The sequence below is a fragment of the Ursus americanus genome, chromosome 3, assembly GCF_024610735.1.
Source record: "Ursus americanus isolate L20-20 chromosome 3, mUrsAme1.1.p, whole genome shotgun sequence".
In the NCBI taxonomy this organism is placed as follows: Eukaryota; Metazoa; Chordata; class Mammalia; order Carnivora; family Ursidae; genus Ursus; species Ursus americanus.
The window spans coordinates 13,835,789-13,854,762 of record NC_142129.1 but is presented as its reverse complement, the minus strand read 5'-3'; the positions used below and the strand labels follow the sequence as shown (position 1 = coordinate 13,854,762).

The 18,974-nt window shown below is 46.7% G+C and overlaps 2 protein-coding genes across 4 annotated transcripts in view; one reads left to right on the top strand and one right to left on the bottom strand.

Moving 5' to 3' along the window:
• SLC37A3 (solute carrier family 37 member 3) overlaps nt 1-1,985 on the bottom strand; it is a 49,368-nt gene extending 47,383 nt beyond the window's left edge. The window contains exon 1 of the mRNA XM_045792516.2: nt 1,804-1,985. The gene's annotated coding sequence lies outside the window, so the exon portion shown is untranslated. The remainder of the gene's footprint in view (nt 1-1,803) is intronic.
• On the top strand, nt 1,200-14,831 carry RAB19 (RAB19, member RAS oncogene family). Of its 3 annotated transcripts, none has more exons than XM_045792521.2 (5): nt 1,203-1,468; nt 1,688-1,832; nt 3,691-3,914; nt 6,172-6,355; nt 13,400-14,831. In XM_045792521.2, the coding sequence occupies exons 3-5, from the start codon at nt 3,714-3,716 to the stop codon at nt 13,666-13,668; spliced, it is 654 nt and encodes a 217-aa protein (XP_045648477.1). In that variant the 5' UTR covers nt 1,203-1,468; nt 1,688-1,832; nt 3,691-3,713; the 3' UTR covers nt 13,669-14,831. The 3 variants fall into 3 exon arrangements, with proteins under 3 accessions (XP_045648478.1, XP_045648477.1, XP_045648479.1); XM_045792523.2 differs by having other exon boundaries at nt 1,203-1,832; nt 13,400-13,717; nt 14,170-14,831; XM_045792522.2 differs by having other exon boundaries at nt 1,200-1,792.
• The last annotated feature ends 4,143 nt before the right edge of the window (nt 14,832-18,974 follow it).

The following is an 18,974-nucleotide window of genomic DNA, read 5'->3' as shown; positions in this document are numbered from 1 at the left end:
TTTGATTCTTCTAGGATTTTATTTATTTGTGAGAGAGAGAGAGAGAGAGAGAGAACATGGCAGGTTTGGGGCAGCAGAGGGAGAGTAGGGAGCCTGCCCTCGGGACTTCGTCCCACGACCCTGAGATCATGACCTGAGCCGAAAGCAGAGGCTTAACCAACTGAACCACCCAGGTGCCTAGATATTTTACTATTTGATTTACACTTCTAGATGTTCTCCAAGTACTGGGGCTGAGTCAGCTGACTGTTTTTCTTCCCCAGTAACCATTACCAGAAGAAGAAACCATTTTGACGAATAGCCTCACTGACATGAACATCTAACATGTTTTATTTCCTGCCTCCTGCCCATACAGGGTGGTGGGTCTCGAACAATATTTCATTTTCAATTTGTGGACATCTGCCTGTGGCTCTCCCAGTGACCATGTGCAACAGCAGCACGTGGCAGTGCCTTTGTTTTCTTGCTCTACCTGCCAGCACTGGGTTTATGACTCAAAAAAGAGGTGCCTGAAAAGGGATGTGTAAATGGAATATGAGGTAAGATAAATTATAACTTACGGGTTTTCTGAAGGAATCATAGAAAGAAATGCTCTTGGGAAGTGAACAAATCCTCCTCTATTTCTGTGCTTCTCGATCTTTTTAGACCTCTACCCCACAGTGAGAGATACATTTTACATCACGTGGGTACATCCATGCACGGACACAACTGACCCAAACAGTGTACAAAAGAGTTCTTAGCCTTACCGCATGAGACAACATTCTGAAATTCTGTCCTAGTTTCTTCCGTGAAAATGCTGGTTGTGGGGCACCTGGCTGGCTCAGTTGGTAGAGCATACTGACTCTCAGTCTTGGGGTCATGAGTTAAAGGCTCATGTTGGCCATGGAACCTTCTTGAAAAAAAGAAAAAAATGCTAGTTGCCACCTATCAAAATGGATTTCATGACTAATAGTTCTCAGCCCGCAGTTTGAAAACACTGTACCAATTTAAATATTTTATCAATCTGATGTTTCCGTTTTGCACACGGTAGCTTAACTGTCTACACCTTACGTTCCACGTTATGGAGAAAATCTAGTCCCTGAGATAGGACAAGCGGTGACTCTTCCAGGGAAAACTCACCTCAGCTTTATGCTTGACTGCTAGTAGGAGACAGATAAACTCTAGGTTTTCCCAGACCGAGAAATTAACCTTTGTTCTGTGGTAGATTTTTTGAGGAAGGGAATCAGATGTTTTTCAGCTCTTTCTTCCCATGCAAGTTCAGAGTTGTTTTGGTTTGTTTAAGCTTCTCTTTGGGTCACCTCCTTTCTCTCAGTGGCCCCTCAGAAAGAGTTATTCAAGTCCACAAAAAGTCAAATGTCTCAAGATCTAGATCTGTATTCTCCTTGACCTTGCCTCCCTCTCAACTAGCCACCCCCACCCCAGCCAAACGAGGGACCCCGGGAAACACCGGGGCGCAAGGGCTGCAAAAGAGAAGGTGAGTGGAAGGAAGGACCAGGGCGGCTGGAGAGATCGTGGCCGAGTTCAGCGGCTAGTCCTTCTCGCTGGGCTTTGCTAGGTGACGAATGCTGGGAGGACAAGCTGAGTGCGTGGGGCGCGCTGGCCAGCGCCTCACCTTGCGCTTTGTACCCAACGGCAGCTCCGCGCCGGGCTCAGGGGCGGTGGGAGGGCTCGCGCTTTCCTTTCACTTTCTCAGGTCGCCAAGCCCGACAGCTGGGGACCGACCCACAGCTCTCACCACGCCGGCCAGACGGGAGGACGAAAGGCGCGGAGGGCTGGAAAGGAAAGCGAGGAGAATAAAGTAAGCATTACCTGCCAGCAGAGGTGAGAGAGCGAGCCAGGTGAGCAACAGGTGAACCGGGAAGGTCAGGGCTACAGGAGGCGGGATGGAGGCCACCGGCGGGGGGGACACCGCTCGTTTCTCCTTGCAGGGGGCGCCGGCTGAGGGAAAGAGGGCTTCTGTCGAAACCCCGGAGGACTGACTTGGGGCAGGGGGAAGGTGGAAGTAAGATCCCCGCTCGAGTTACAGTGATATGACACCGGAAGTGGAATGGCCTCCTTTATTTGAGAAGCCAGAAGGGGAAAACTGGTTTCATTGTGTCTTTTGTCTGCTGGGTCATTTGCCATAGGTGATTTCAGAGGCGTCCAGGAGAGGCACGGGAGCTTTCCGCATCCATTTAAAGCTCAGGGTTTGCACGTACGGATTATGAGTCTGTGTGCTTTTTAATTTGTGTGATGATACAGACGTGTCCTTTTCTGACTTTTAGAGAAAACCAAAAAATAAAACTGGAAGAAATGGAGAAGGGTGTCATAAGGCAGGAGCAATGTGAAGCATGTCAAATTTAATCATCAAGTGGTTTAAGTTTTCATGTATTTTTATGGAACATTGGATGAGGAGACCCAACACAACATCATGTGAAGAACAGTTGAAAGGCCCAGGGATATTTGCCTTGAGGGGATATGTTTGCTGCCTCAGATTTCTGATGGGCTGTCATGTGGAATAGGAATCTGCCAAGTCCTGGCACAGCCCGAGGGGCAACAGATGGAAACCCCAGGGAGATAGAGTTCAACCCCACGTAAGTTAGAGTTGGACATGCCAAATGGATTTTTGCAGGAGGTAGTGAGTTCCCTGTGATCAAAGATATCAAAGTACAGGTACATATTGAAGCAGAAATGCTGAGGTGGGAATAGTTTCAGGGGAGTGATTGTGTCCATCAGTGCTCCCCAAACCTGGATGGTCTTCAGAATCACCTGGGGAGTGTGTGCTTGTGTGTGTGTGTGTGTGTGTGTCTTTAAATATATTTGGCAGATCTTGGGTGGGCTCTAGCCATATATTTTTCTAATTCTCTCCTCCAGATAGTTGTGACATAATCAGTTAGTTTGGAAAACACTGGCATTAGAAACTTTAAGTTATTTCCCAGCCTACAGTAAAATATGCCATAAACACTTGAAGACCATAGTTTTCATTTTGGGTTTTTTTTTTTAAGTTTATTTATTTTTTAAGTGATTTCTACACCCAACGTGGGGCTTGAACTCATGACCCTGAGATCAAGAGTCACGTGCTCTATTGACTGAGCCAGCCAGGCGCTCCCCACAGTTTTCATCTTGAATACTGAAATCGCAATTTCCTGGTCAAGAAAATCAGAAGAAAAAGGCCATATCACTCTTCCCCAAACTGACTTGTCTGTCACATCTTGTTGGTCCTTGTTGCTGGTTGCCTGGATGGTCTGTCTTCCGTAGTTGGGAGTTTTCCTCCCTGTGAGAAGTGGAGCTAGGATGACAACAAGGCATGTCCCCCAGCTGCTGAGTGGCAGGTGAAACACTCCTGTAGTCGTTTCCTGCCATCCTCCTGCTCTGGGCACTTGACAGAGCGTGGGACACTTCCTTGCCTCGATGACTAAGATTTCAGTCAATGCCTTCATCTTCGAATGTCACTTGTGTGCTGGGTCCAGAGAATGGCAGTTCAACCTCTTCATTTTAAAGTAATGCCAACCCACGTAGGCCAGGTGTGGTCGTGTGGGGACAGCTCCCTTGTACCTGACCAGGAATATCCTTCTTCCACAAGAATGCAAGTACTATGAATAACCTACCTTTCTCTTGTCCTGTCCTACATCCCGAGTGCCTAGAACGGTGCCTGGCTCCTGATAGGACCGTGCCTAGCTCACTAAAAAGATGCTGGATTCCTTCTTTTCTTCCTAGGTCCACTCTAGGTGGCAGGAGCCATGCAATTCTCCAGCTCATCCAGGGCAGCAGATGAGAATTTTGACTATTTGTTCAAGATTATCCTCATTGGGGATTCCAATGTGGGGAAGACGTGTGTGGTGCAGCATTTCAAATCTGGCGTCTACACAGAGGCACAGCAGAACACGATTGGGGTGGACTTCACTGTGCGCTCCCTCGATATCGATGGCAAGAAAGTGAAGGTCAGAAAGACACGGGATTGGCTCCTCCTCTCTTACCTAGAATTCTTTTCTTCTTTTTTTTTTTTTAAGATTTTATTTATTTATTTGACAGAGAGAGAAACAGCCAGCGAGAGAGGGAACACAAGCAGGGGGAGTGGGAGAGGAAGAAGCAGGCTCCCAGCGGAGGAGCCTGATGTCGGGCTCGATCCCATAACACCGGGATCATGCCCTGAGCCGAAGGCAGACACTTAACGACTGTGCCACCCAGGCGCCCCCCTTAGCTAGAGTTCTTAACACCAAAACACATGCCTAAGGAATAAGATCTAAATATAAAACATGAAATCATAAGAATACCAGAAAAAAGATCATTGGAATATTTATCTTTCTCATTGTGGAATGGGGAAATCAGCCTTTTTTCTTAAAGATTTTATTTACTTATTTGAAAGAGAGAGAGAGCATGCACAATCGGGGGAGAGGGTGGGGGGAGGCAGAGAGAGGGGGAGAGGGACAAGCGGACTCTGTGCTGAGTGCAGAGCCCAATGCAGAGCTGATCCCAGGACCCTGAGATCATGACCCAGGCCAAAATCAGACACTTAACTGACTGAGCCACCCAGATGCCCTAGGATATCAGCCTTTTAAGACAAGAACCCAGAAGCCATAAAGGAAAAAATTGCTCAATCGTAAGTACCTGAAGGCCAAATTTATACATCTCTATATAATGATACAAAGGTCAAATTTCTACAGCCACAAAAATACAATAAACAAAGTCAAAACATGAATGACAAACTGGAAAGAAATATTTGCAAATATGGAACTGACAAAATGTGAAAGGGGCCCCAATAAATATCTAAGAAAAAGACTAACAGCCAAATACAAAAAGTAGGCAGTCCACAGATTGGACACAATTGCTATTTCATAAATTTGGTAAGAATTAGCTCAGAAATTTATGTCAAGATATAAAGGGGCCCATTCTCGCTCATAATTTTAAAAGTGCAAATTCGAATAACAGTGAGAGATTTTACCCATTTGATTAGAAAAGAGATCAGAAAGTGTTGGTGAAAATGTAAAGCACGATCATGCTTGGGATCTTGATTAAATAAAAACAACAGTAAAAAGGACGTTTTGGAGACAATCAAGAAAATTTTAATGTATTAGATGACACCAAAGAGTTATTGGAAAGCTGATTAGCAGTGATCGTGGCATTGTGCTTATGTAAGGAAATGCCCAGTTTTGATACAAATGAAATGACATGAAGTCTAGAATTCACTTAAAAATAACAACCCAAAGAAATCAACAGAAGGGGCTAGATGAAGCAAGAGTGGTGAAATCTTGGGGTGCCTGGGTGTCTCAGTCAGGTTAGGCATCTGCCTTTGGCTCGGGTCATGGTCTGAGGGTCCTGGGATTGAGCCCCGCATCGGGCTCCTGCTCCATGGGGAGCCTGCTTCTCCCTCTCCCGTTCTCCCTGCTTGTGCTTCCTCTCTATCAAATAAATAAATAAATAAAATCTTTTAAAAAATAAAAATAAAAAAAATAATAAAAAGAGTGGTGAAATCTTGATAATTATTGCGTCTGGATAATGGCTATATGAGGGTTCCTTGTTTTATTCTCTCTAGTTTGGGGTACATTTGCATTTTTCTTTAAAAAGCACATTTTATAGGGGTGCCTGGCTGGCTCAGTCAGTAGAGCATGTGACTCTTGATCTCAGGGTCATGAATACAAGCCCCACATTGGGTGCCGAGCTTAACTTAATGGAATAATTAATTAATTAATAGTACTAATAATTAAATAATTCATGCATTTATAAATAGTGTGAGAGAGTGAACAAACGGGTACCCTCAGACGCGGTGGGAGGGTGTACAACTGGGTGCTCTGGAGTGGGATAGTCACTGAGAAGTTATTATTGTAAGGACACTCCAAAGCAGACACAGCTGAGTGGTCCTTTAAAATCAGACCGGTTCAGCCAATGCTATCACCTTGAATGGGATCAACGAGCAGGTCCAAAAGGTTAACACCAAAATCTAGACAAAGGGATGACGGAAGTATAAAGGTCAAGAATATCAGTGTCCCTTAGGTGGTGGGTCCCAAACCTGAAAGCTTATCCAACTCACCCTAAGGAGCAAAGAGAAACACGGATCCCTGAGCCCCACTCCTGACCTACTGAATTTGGGTATCTTGAAGTGAGACCCAGGAAGCTGCCTTTTGCAGACGACTTAGGTGAGCAAGGTCCCATCAGGCGCCGGAACTGCTGATGCGGACCCCCCTTCCTGCCCTTTTCCAGATGCAAGTGTGGGACACGGCAGGCCAGGAGCGTTTCCGGACCATCACTCAGAGCTACTACCGCAGTGCCCACGCCGCCATCATCGCCTACGACCTCACCCGACGGTCCACCTTCGAGTCTGTTCCTCACTGGATCCACGAGATAGAAAAATACGGAGCAGCGAACTTGGTCATCATGCTGATTGGTATGGCGTTTTCAAAGCATTTACCTTTTCTTTCCTGGTCCCCTCTGCAGATGCTCGGCTTTTTGTGCATTTCTGATGGCAAGGGAACGTGAAATCGTAAAGTGCAGGTGTTGGACGGGACCTCAAAAAGTGGCCACAAAACTCCTATCAGATTCACTTGAGAATGGGGGTGGGGGGGAGGGATGTGAACTTGTTAATAATACAGATTCCAAAGACCCACCCTAGAGGTGTCTCATCCCGGAGATGGGGCCCGGGCTTCTCGATGAAGGCATCATGCCCCAACTGATTTGATGCAAATGTGTGTAGACCACACAGGAAATACCCTGTAGGCTGAGGTTCACAGTATCAGGTGGTTCCAAATCCCCAAGGGAGCCATTCAGAGGCATGGACCCACACCCGTGAATGACTCCTTACACCTGCTAGGATCTTAAGCAAATCCTAACGACAAACCACCATTGAAATTAACAGCAACTTCAGCGACACAAAGGAAATGGCCTAATGTGAGCGGTCCTATTGTACGTTCGGAAGGTGTAACATTTCCATCCCTTCTCTGTAGTTTCAGTTTTGCAAACAGAGCTGCCTTTTCCTTCCTCCTATGAACACAACTATTAACTAAGTGGCTGCTTCATTTTGGCAAGATGGTTTAGGCCCTTGCTACTCAAAATGTGGTCCGTGGGCCAGCAGCAGCAGCCGGAGTTTGTGCAAAGTGCAAGATCTCAGGCTGCATCCCAGACTTCCTGAATCAGAATCTTCATTTTAAGAGGATCTTAAGGAGATTCACGGGCAAATGGAAGTTTGCACAGCACAAGTCTAGACAGCTAGCTGGGAGATTGAGAAAGACCTAAACACACCATATTTAATGGCTGATTCATTCTCTGGCAAGCATGTTCTAGCTTTGTGGCCAGTCACCCTCTGAGCCTTAATTCCTGATCTATGTGACTAATACTTAATGGGTTGTGGTAAAAATGTAATGAGATACTGTATATAAATTGCTTAGCAGTGCCTGGCACCAAGTTAGTGTTTAATAAACTATAGGATGTGTTCTAGAAAGTTTGTTTGAGGAACTGTCCCATCTATGTTCCAAATAATTCAGGGCTTATGGTGAGGGTGCAAGTTCCTAGGACCTAGGAAAAGCCAGAGCAGGAGACACAGTGGAGCCAGCCTGCTCCACCCACCCACCCACCCCCCCCCGCCCTGGCCCCTGCCACGGACAGGCAGGACCTGTGCATTCTCCTTCAGGGCCGGGCTCTGGTAACCAGCCTCCTTGGTCTGTATCGTGCACCTGTTTCCCCTCTCTCGGACCTGCTTCTCACATCTTACTCATGCAATCTCTCAAAACATCACCCCCCACCTGCTCCTGCCATAAACCTCCTCATTCTCTCAGGATCTGCATGCTCACAAAGGAATCCCATTGCCCCGTTCCTTCTTTTCACGGCAAAGGCTGCTGGCCAACCCGAGGACAGGCAGGTGTGGGGCAAGGTGCCTACCTGAGACTAAGAGCTGGGCCCCGATGGTGAAGGTGCTCACAGAATGCAAAGCCTGGCCACGGGTGGGCCCTAGAAGAGGCCGATGGCACGTGTTCTTAGCACATCTAGCCCACTCATTATTACTGCCATGATTCCAGAAAGGGCGTTTTGCTTCGCAGTTCGGCTCCTGTCTTATGCACAGACTTGGAGAGAATGCTGCTTTGGAACTCATGCCGCTCCTCCTAACTTGAGAAACAAAGTCATTCTAAGAGCCTAGAGCGTGCTCCCTCCTTCCTGCTACCTCAGATCAAAAGCCCCAGATTCCACAGGCTGCTGCCAAAGCAGATGCCCCTCCCCCCCTTCCGTCCCCTCGTTTTCTCAGAGGGGCTTGGCCCACATGGCGGAAACCAGGGAGGAGAGATTAGTGAGGCCTCCCCACAGAGGGCACCTCATCTCTTTGGGAGGAGCGAGATGGCTCTCTCTATAGCTTCTCACCCAAAGGCCCCCTTTGGGACCAGAAACCTTTGTAATTGGACTTCTGATACAAAGGACACTTCCACAAGCAGAGTTCAGAGTGAGAGAAATAAGCACTGACCCCAAAAAGAGCCGAATTTCTTCCCCAACAACCACTTCTGGGAAGCACGAAGGAGGATGCTCCCCGAGGTGTCCCGCATCCTTCAGGACAGCTGCTCCCTGACGGAGCAGAGCGCCCCCCCTTAGGGTGTGAGGACCAGGGGCAGTGCTAGATGCTGGTGACAGGTGACACTAAACAGCTTAGCCAACTCCAGGTACAATTCTGAGCCCTCTGAGTCACTGCATTTAACTGGACTTTGGAGTCAGATGGATTGGGGTTCAAATCTCCCTCTCTGCCCCTCCCCTCTGAACTTGGGCTCTTTACTCTCTCTAAATTTCTGTCTCATCTATGAGACTGACACCTGCTTTGGGTGTACTGTTGAGTTGAATGGATATATAGGAAGCATCTGGCACAGTGCTAGGACCCCCCAATAAGGGGAAGCCATTATTTCCTGGTGGAGCAAAGATGACGCTCCGCTGTGCTAGACAGAGGGGCTCAGGGCCCACAGGGTAGAGCAGAGCTGACGGGGAAGGACATCCATGACCTCCAGGGTGGAAGGAAACCCCACCAGGGGTAGCTCCCAGAGAAAGGACACACAAGGGTGGAAAACGTGCATCTCACTGAGGGGAATGAAGCCGTTCTAATCACACTCAAAGTTTCCCCAGGAAGGTGGACTGGATCTCTTTTCCATTAAATTCGGGTGCTTCCCACAATGAAGTAGTTCTTCCTCAGGGCCTGGAAGCCTGCAAGGCAAAGCTGCATGCCCCCCGGGCCCCTTCCCTTCTGAGCTATCTTTGGAAGACAACACCCTTTCTCCAACCTCCGGGGCTGTCCTGGCCTCCCTCGAGAGCTCTACCCCCAGCACCCTCCCTAACTACTACTAGTTCCTCTGCTGCAGACACAGATGGGGCACAGGAGGGGGTAACATGCTAAGATGGGGGCGCCTACGTGGCTCAGTCGGTTAAGCCTCTGCCTTCGGCTCAGGTCATGATTCCAGGGTTCCTGGGATGGAGCCCAGCGACAGCCTCCCTGCTCAGCAGTGAGTCTATTTCTCCCTCTCCCTCTACCCCTCCCAACTCATGCTTGCACGTGCTTGCTCTCTCTCTCTCTCACACTCTATCTCAAATAAATAAATAAAATCTTTTTTAAAATGCTAAGATGTTGCAGGATTTCCAGGAATCTCACAGCTGTTGTGGTATTTATACCCTAGTCTGTCATTCCTCGCAACCGTCTCTGCCCCACTTTGTAACTGGTTCTAGAGATGTCCCCAGAGATGGTCAGGATGTGTCAGTTTATGACGTGTCCAGTCCCAAGGACTGACACAATGGGTCTTCCTGTTTTTGTCTCCACGGCCTCCTCACCTTAATCTAGAAAAGTCAACTGTGCTGTTCCCTCACAGAAGTGTCCTCGCCCCCACTCTTATCTTCCTTCCTGTTTCCACATTTCTTCACACAAGTGTCTCTCTCACAAGGTTACCGCAGCCTCTCACAGTCACACAAATGTCAAAGAGATGATTGTGCACCGATCCGTACTGCCCCTCCTCTCTGGCCATTTACCAGAAGACCAGCCCCTCGGTAGTGTCCCTCTGTTTAAAATCCTTGTTGGCCCCCCCATTGCTGTCAAGATAGCGTACAAATTCCTGAGCACAACCTACAAGGAACCTGCTTTCCTCCTGGAGAAGGCTGGCTCTTACCTTTTCCTCATCCCTTCTGCGGTTGGTGACCTCCGAGCTGTGGGTACTCTCCATCAGAGGGAGAGGTCAGGAGCCAACTTCACGTTCCTAACTTCCCTCGGGACCTACTATTTCAGGCAAACCTTCCACTTCAAGTGCTGTTGTATTCCCAGGTCCACGGTCTCTCAGCAAAAACTTTGTGCCTAAAGTGTCAGCCTTCAGAATTTGCCGGATCTTAGAAGAATGCATTCAATGTTACGTAACACCCTCAGTCGGTCTGGGCCAACACCCCAAGCTCAAATGCATCCTTATTTATGCAGTGCAGTGAAACGGGTGACATAGTCACACAAAGCAGGTTGAAGAAAAACTTCAAATGCCAGTGTAAGGCAGATTTTACTGTCAGAGGAATTGCCAAATACCCTTAGGGATTTCTGAGGTTTTTGGATTTGGGAACTGTGGACAAGGGATTATACACCTGTACTACTAACAACTCTTACCATTCGCCTGGTCCTTGGCCTGTATTATTTCATGGCCTGTCTCGGATCAGAAAATTCTGGTACAGTAGTTGAACTGTCTGTGTGTCTGTCTTGTCTCCCTAAAGAGCTGAGGAACTCCTCCCTTCGGGGCAGGAACATCTCTCTGGGTGCCGAACACATAGCCCTTAGCACGCAAGGACTCGGATCACAAGTGGCAAACACACGGTTTCTTTTGCTTCCACCAGGTGTCCCGGCTCATCCTGACGCGTGCAGCCCCCAGCTGTGGAGAGGCTGGGCACTGGACAGTTGATGGCGGGTGGGGCAGGTTAGGGGAGCAGGTCATTAAAGGCAGAACCCAGCACTCACAGCTCAAAGTAAGGGACGCAAGGAGCAGACCAGACTCCCAGCTTAGGGACTCCCACTCCTACAGCATCACTTCCCCCACCAAGAGCCTCTCACACCTGCCTTCCAGAAGCACAGCTGTGCCCTGAGCTTCGACCTCACGGGCTATAAATATGCATGCAGCTGTCTTGAAGATATGTACCTGAGTTAGTTTCCAGTGGCCGCTGTGACAAATTACCATAAACTGAGCAGCTTAAATGACGGGACAGTGTTCGCTCCCAATTCTGGAGGCCAGAAATCTGAAGTCAGTATCACTGGGCCAAAATCAAGGCATCTGCAGGGCCACACCACTCTGGGGGCTCTAGGGGAGTACCTGTTCTTTACCTCTCCTGTGGCCGTGACGTCCAGTGTGTACGTCCCTCTTCACCTCACCTCCTCTGTGTGTGTAAAGTCTCCCCCTGGCCCACTCAGCCGGATACATGTGGCTGTATCGGGGCCCATCCATCTAATCCAGGATCCTCTCCACATCTCAAGATTCTTAATAACATCTGCAAAGACCCTCTTTCCACATAAGGTAACATTTAGTTTCCAGGGATCAGAACCTGGTATCTTTGGGAGTCAGTTTTCAGCCCACCACCGTAAAAGTGGGTAGGCATCTCAGACTGAACACCATTTTAAGAATGGTTCCTTTAGCCCTGAGCCAATGTTGCCTGACAGAGGGCTGGAAGCCTGCAGTCTGCAGCCTGGGTCTGCATTAGTGAGCCCTACTTAAGCCTACTTTAAAAATAAAATAAAATAAAAAGATTTTATTTTTAAGTAATCTCTACACCCAACATGTGGCTCGAATTTACGATCCTGAGATCAAGAGGGTCCCATGCTCTACCAACTGAGCCAGCCAGGCACCCCTGAATAGACATTTTTTTAAAAGATTTTATTTATTTATTTATTTGTTTGTTTATTTATTTATTTATTTATTTATTTATTTGAGAGAGATTGAGCATGAGTGGAGGGAGGAGCAGAGGGACAAGTAGACTCCACGCAAATCAAGGAGCCTGACGTGGGGGCTTGATCCCACACCCCGAGACCATGACCCAAGCTAAAATCAAGAGTTGGCCACTTAACCAATTGAGCCACCCAGGCACCTCCTGAATAGACATTTTTAATTTCAGTTTATGTCAATCCATCAATTTTACATGCACACACATGCAAAGGAGTGCACCATATCACTGGGGGAACCTGCGTAAGTTCTGTGGGATGTACCAATGTTCATTTCCGGGCTTTGACGTCGGACTATCACTGCCCAAGAGGTTACCAACAGGGAAACTGGGTGAACGGTACGCTAGACCTCCCTGAAGGACCTCCTTCAACAACCCGTGAGTCTATAATTGTTTCAAAATTAAAAGTTTTCAAGGTTTTCATGGTGGGGAGGGTTAATTATGGGGGAAAGGATCTAAGAAGGCTCCTTTATGGGAAAAAACAAGTTGAGAAACACCGGTCTGGCCCGTCTTAATTACGGTAGCTTTGTAATAAATCCTGATGTCTGGTAGAACAAATCTTGTAGGGAAGCAATTTTACCTTTTGATTCCTGCCTCAGAGAAATCCAAGTCCAACGACTGGATGAATGTAGGGTTGAAGTGGAGAAGCAAAAGAGATGAGTCACTCTTCCTTCTCTAAGGATGCTCAGGGGTGCCTGGGCGGCTCAGTCAGTTAAGCGTCTGCCCTCGGCTCAGGTCATGATCCCAGGGTCCTGGGATCGAGCCCAGCATTGGGCTCCCTGCGCCGTGGAGAGCCTGCTTATCCCTCTACCTGTCATTTCCCCTACTTGTGCGCACTCTCTCTCTGTGTCAAATAAATAAATAAATTAAATTAAATAATTTTTTAAAAATTATAACCATGCTCATAAAACCCCTCACGGAACTTTCTGGGGTAATAGGGAATGTTCTGTATCCTGAAGGGAATGATGGTTACAGAGCATATATGTTTGTCAGAATTCATGAACTGCACATTATTGTATTTAAGTCATAGCTAAATCCTGCATATTCATTCCATACATTCAATTGGCAAATCCCATCACAATTTCCTCAGCTAGCCCGGGCCCCATCCCACAGTACCCAAACCTTTGTGCTTTGGAAAAGAGAGCAGAAAGAGAAACAAGATTTGAAGGAAGAAGAGAGAAGACCGAGACACACCCTGTGGCACAGTCTTTACCGTGTTAGACTTGGAAGGAAGGACCGTCTCTCCCTAGAACACAGAGGCTCCACCTGTCCGTGCTAATAAAACACGGCCTCCATTTCTCACAGCTCCTCAAGATCTCATTTAACAGTGAATTAAGACCGTGGCTCTGTTTCCATCCATCCGTGGTTTCATTTTCAGTAAATCTGCCCACAACAGCTGTTTAGGAATGAATCATGCCTACATACTGTCGAACTAAAATGTTTCTTGTAAAGGTTCACTAAAAACCAAAAAAACCAAACAGATTCAATTCCTCCTTCTTTGCTTCTCTCTCGCTCCCAGGAAATAAATGCGACCTGTGGGAAAAACGGCATGTCCTGTTTGAGGATGCCTGCACCCTGGCCGAGAAGTACGGCCTCCTTGCTGTTTTAGAAACATCTGCCAAGGAGTCTAAGAACATAGATGAGGTCTTCATGCTGATGGCCAGGGAGCTGATCGCCCGCAACAGCCTGCACTTATTTGGGGAGAGCGCCCTGAACAGCCTGGCCCCGGATTCTAGGCCGGTCCTTGTGGCCCAGGGTCCGAGGGAGAAGACCCACTGCGCGTGCTGAGATTCTCAAGGCCAGTTGCGGCCACCGGATGCCGTGTCTGACGCTGAAGGTAACTGGATACCCTGCTGTTTGCCCCGAAGCCTCTCGGACCAAAGCACAGACTTGCCGCTGGTCCTCACCCCTTCCCACCTGGATGGGGAGCACTTTGCCTCCATTCACACCAGAGACCAGACCTGCTGACTGAGTAAAGCCACACCACTGTTTCTCTTGGTTCTGCTTCGGACTTGAGGCGCAGGGGTAGGAAGGACAAGGTCTGCTCTACTTTATCCTTCCACTTTGCCTCCTCAACCCTTCAGCCGTTTTCTACTGAATTTTGCTTCTCGCTTGAAGAAGAGGGTAGTGAAGGAAAGAATAAAGGAGGGATATCAAGAGAGGGGAGAGGATGTTTAGAACATTCCAGTGCTGTTTCAAGGAGCTCGGGCAGGGGGCGATGGGAAAGAAAAGCCTGCAGTGATAAACCAGAATGCTGTTAACTTCTGCTTCCTCATGTTCACACCTCAGGTCTTTAGTTTGGGGAGCAAAGCCTTTGACATCAAGACCATAAATACTGTCTTGCCAAATGGTCAAGAGCCATGTGATGGAGAAAGAATTGGATCTCACTCTATCCTAGCTGGGCTGATGTGACCACCCTCCTTGAATGTGGGAGATGCCAACAATGTGCTTCTAAAATACCAGATTATCTGCTGGATGAAAACTCACTTTGGAATTGAAATTCAGTTGGCTTATAGATGAACGTCAAGCCAATACTGACCTCGCTGTGTGGACCCCATGTGTGCCCTATACCTGCCAGAACCTTTGGATAATAAACATTGTTTTTTCCAAGTTCCCTGATGGTTGTTGCTGGGGCACATCTTGTAATGATAGTAAGAACCACAAGGGCTGGTCCAGCTGCAACAATGGCTCCGAACCAGGAAAGGTCCATGGGGACTCACCTCAGCTGAAACCACACAAAACAGATAGCCACTAACCATGTGTGGCTCTTGAGTACTTGAAATGTGGCTAATTCGAATGAGATAAGCTCTAAGTGTAAAATACACACCAGACTTCGAGCACTCAGTACAAAAAAAAAAAGGAGTGTAAAGTATCTTACAATAATTTTATATTGATTACATTTTGAAATATTTTAGATACACTAGGTTAAATAAACATACTATCCATTTTCACCTGTTTCTTTTTACTTTTTTAAATGTGGCTACGAGGGGCACCTGGATGGCTCAGTCGGTTAAGCATCTGCCTTTGGCTCAAGTCACGATCCCAGGGTCCTGGGATGGAGCCCTGCATCGGACTCCCTGCTCATCGGGGAATCTGCTTCTCCCTCTCCCCCTACTGGCCCCCTGCTTGTGCTCCCTTGCTCTGTCAAATAAATAAATAAATAAATAAATAAAGTCTTTAAAAATAAATACATAAATAAACGTGGGCTACAAGAAAAATTTAAACTACATATGCGGTTCACACCATACATCTATCAAACAGTACAATAAAGCAACACTTCTCCAAGTGTAGTTTGCCAACCAGACGTATGAGTGGCCAGGGGATGCTTGTTACAGATTCTTGAGCCCTGTGACTGACTGACGGAATCAGAATCTTTTCAGAAATCCACACTCAGCCAAGCTTGCCGGGCGATTGTTCGCCACACTGAAACTTTCAAATTGCTACTGTATAGAGGTTGGGGGGGTGAGGTTAGGAGGAATATCATAGAGAATTAATAACATTTTAATTCATTTCACTATGTATTTGTTGTTGAAATAAACCACGTACCTTAAGGAAACAGGAGGGAAATCTAGTTCCCTGCCAGAGAGAATACATGCATCGGAGTGGATTGACCTCTTTCCTCTCCATGTTATTGTTCTAAAGGAAGGGTGAGGCACCTCAGAATCCCACGGGCACATCAGGAGTACATCCGTACTGAGCCACTGCATGATTTTCTGAGGAGGCAAGAAGCAGATGGTCATCAAGAAGGGTAAGGAAAATTGAGTAGGACAGGGGAGAGAGTGAGCAAAGAAGAAAGAGGCCAAGCAAAATAGAAAATAACGTCTCACAAAAATTTTCCTTCATTTCTGTGCACATCCGTCTCAACATTCTGGAAACCTCATCAGCTTCTTGGGTTCTGCACTCTGAGGATTGGATGGAGTTTAAAGATTCCTATCAACAGGGTACACGTGTGAGAACCTGAACACCAGCACCTGTAATTACCAAGCCTGGGCTTCTGCCGAAATAGGTCTGCTGGAAAGGGGAGTGTAGGCTTTCCTGGAGCTCAGGGCAGCCTCATAACCCGCACTGTGAAGCCAGCTCCACAGTCTTCCCTTCAGAGCTGTGCTACGGGAAGGCTGTGTGTTACTGAACTCTGGCATTTTTCTCACACCCCCCAAATTGTATAGTTGGTAACAACTGAGTTCTGAGAAAATTAAGTTTTAAAAGGGACATTTCAGATGAATAATAGGATTACAAACGTCTCAGGGGCTCCTGGGTGGCTCAGTCGTTAAGCGTCTGCCTTCCGCTCAGGGCATGATCCCAGGCTCCTGGGATCGAGCACCGCATCTGGCTTCTCTGCTCTGCTGGGAGCCTGCTTCTTCCTCTCCCACTCCCCCTGCTTGTGTTCCCTCTCTCGCTGGCTGTCTCTCTGTCTAAATAAATAAATAAATAAATAAATCTTTAAAAAAAAAAAGATTGCAAACGTCTCAATATTTTGTCTGCCAATGTCAAGTGCATTTCCATGTGTGAAGAAATCTTTCAGTTAATATTTCATTGTTCAGAGACAATTCCTAAATCTCTTCCCCATTCTGTTACTGAAAAGTTCCGTTAGTAATAATATTACTACAATCGTATTAATAATGGCAAACACATATAGCAATTACTATGTGCCCAGCACTGTACCACTTTATTTTTTATTTTATTTTTTTAAAGATTTTGTTTATTTATTTGACAGAGATAGAGACAGCCAGCGAGAGCGGGAACACAAGCAGGGGGAGTGGAAGAGGAAGAAGCAGGCTCATAGCGGATGAGCCTGATGTGGGGCTCGATCCCATAACGCCAGGATCATGCCCTGAGCCGAAGGCAGACGCTTAACCGCTGTGCCACCCAGGCGCCCCTGTACCACTTTATTTATACAAACTCAATGAATTCTGCCTACTATCTTTTGAAGTGGGTACTATTTATACTTCTATTTTTAAATGATGATACAAAACACAGAGGGGTTAAGGTCACACAGCTAGTAAGGGGCAAAGCCAGGATTCAAACCCAAACAATCTGGTTCCGGAGCCCTTTCTTGGCAATGAGGCTCTACTCCCCCACCAGAAAATGGCCAGTATCAGATTTGGGTTCTGTCCTATTAACCCTTCATCATCCATTAACGCCGCCCCCCCCCCCGCCCCGGCACACACAGAGAGAAAGAGAAATAAACTCGTAAGATATACTTTAAAACATACATTTCAATATCCTTCAAGTCAAGCCATGCAGCTCTCTGCAAAAGAAGCTGGAGTTGGGGGCGGGGGGGAGTCAAGTGTGGGAAGAGCCAGGGGTAGAGAAAGGTGGCCGTTGGGGGGATTAGGCTTGTCCTATCTAACCACAGGGGAATTATGGAGGAGCCGTGCCTGAATCATGCCAGGCCCAGCCTGAGTCTTCCTGCTCTTGAACAGGGATGATGTGCACACTCAGCTTTGCTCATATGCAAGGTTATTTGGGCGCCCCAAGGCCGACTAGACTGAGTTCTACCCCAGCACAAGGGGTTAGATGGGGAGGATGGGAACACATTAGTGCTCCCCGCAGGTCACTTACAAACCTCCAGGGAACATATGGAACAGGTTCAGGGATTCGTATCACCAAAGGCAATAATAGTGCCTGCTTCAATATCTGCTCAAGAGACTGTGATCAATTATTGAGCAAACATGTACAAACGCTCACAAGATTCACTTAGTTGGTTTATCATTCATCAGAATCCCGAGAGCCGCTAAGGTAGTTTTGATATCAGGCGGTTTCTTTTGCTTTTATTCTTTTTTTTTTTTTTAAAGATTTTATTTATTTATTTGACAAAGAGAGACAGCCAGCGCGAGAGGGAACACAAGCAGGGGGAGTGGGAGAGGAAGAAGCAGGCTCTTAGTGGAGGAGCCTGATGTAGGGCTCGAACCCAGAACGCTGGGATCACGCCCTGAGCCGAAGGCAGATGCTTAACCACTGCGCTACCCAGGCGCCCCTCTCTTGCGTTTATTCTTAAACATGCATTGTTTAATCTATACCCAAAAAGAATTGCCAGACTGGAAGCACTAGGAATCAGAGGTAAAGTACAAGTTAACAAGGAGCACAGAGTAGGTGATCGTTCTGTAAAATCATCCAAAGATTGCTCTCATCTGACACATAAGATGAATTTAATTATCATTACTTGATTTTACTTATCCTTTTTTTTTAAGATTATTTATTTTTATTTTTATTTTTTTAAAGTAGGTTCCGCACCCAGTGAGGAGCCCAATGCAGGGCTCAAACACATGACCCAGAGATCAAGAGTCACACACACGCTCCACTAACTGAGCCAGCCAGGTGGCCCTAAATTTACTTACTCTTACATGGTGTATCAGGATGTCTCTAGAATTTAACAGACCAATGTTTTTTTAAAAAAAAAAAAAAAAAAAAAGGCCAACATTTAAAAGGGATCACAGAGTGATGATTGTATTCAACTAATGTTTTCACTTACTGGGAATAAAAATCATCCACACATTAATACGTTAATTTTTAGAAATGCTTGCAAATAACAGCCTGAAAACTTCTTACCTAATTTAGACACAAAATCCCAATTACAAAAGTAAAGTTTATAACATCAGTAAAACATAAAACCATTTTTTTATTTTCTTAAAAAGATTTTTATTTATTTATTTATTTGAGAGAAAGAGAATGCGTGAGCAGGGGGTGGGGGTAGGCAGAGGGAGAAGGAGAAGCAGACTCTGAGTAGGGAGCCATACACGGGGCTCAATCCTGGGACCCCGGATCGTGACCTGAGTCGAAGGCAGACACTTAACCAATTGAGCCACCCAGGTGCCCCTGTTTTATTTTACTTTGTTTATTTAAAGTTTTTTGAGATTTTTATAAGTAATCTCCACATTCAACATGGGGCTCGATTTCATAACACTGAGATCAGAAGTCACATGCTCTACTGACTGAGGCAGGCACCCCCAAAGATTTTATTTTTAAGTAATTTCTACACCCAATGTGGGGCTTGAACTTAAAACCCCGAGATCAAGAGTCATATGCTCTACTGACAGAGCCATACAGCCAGGAGCTCCAAAAAATTGTATTTTAAATAAATTTTAATATGAACT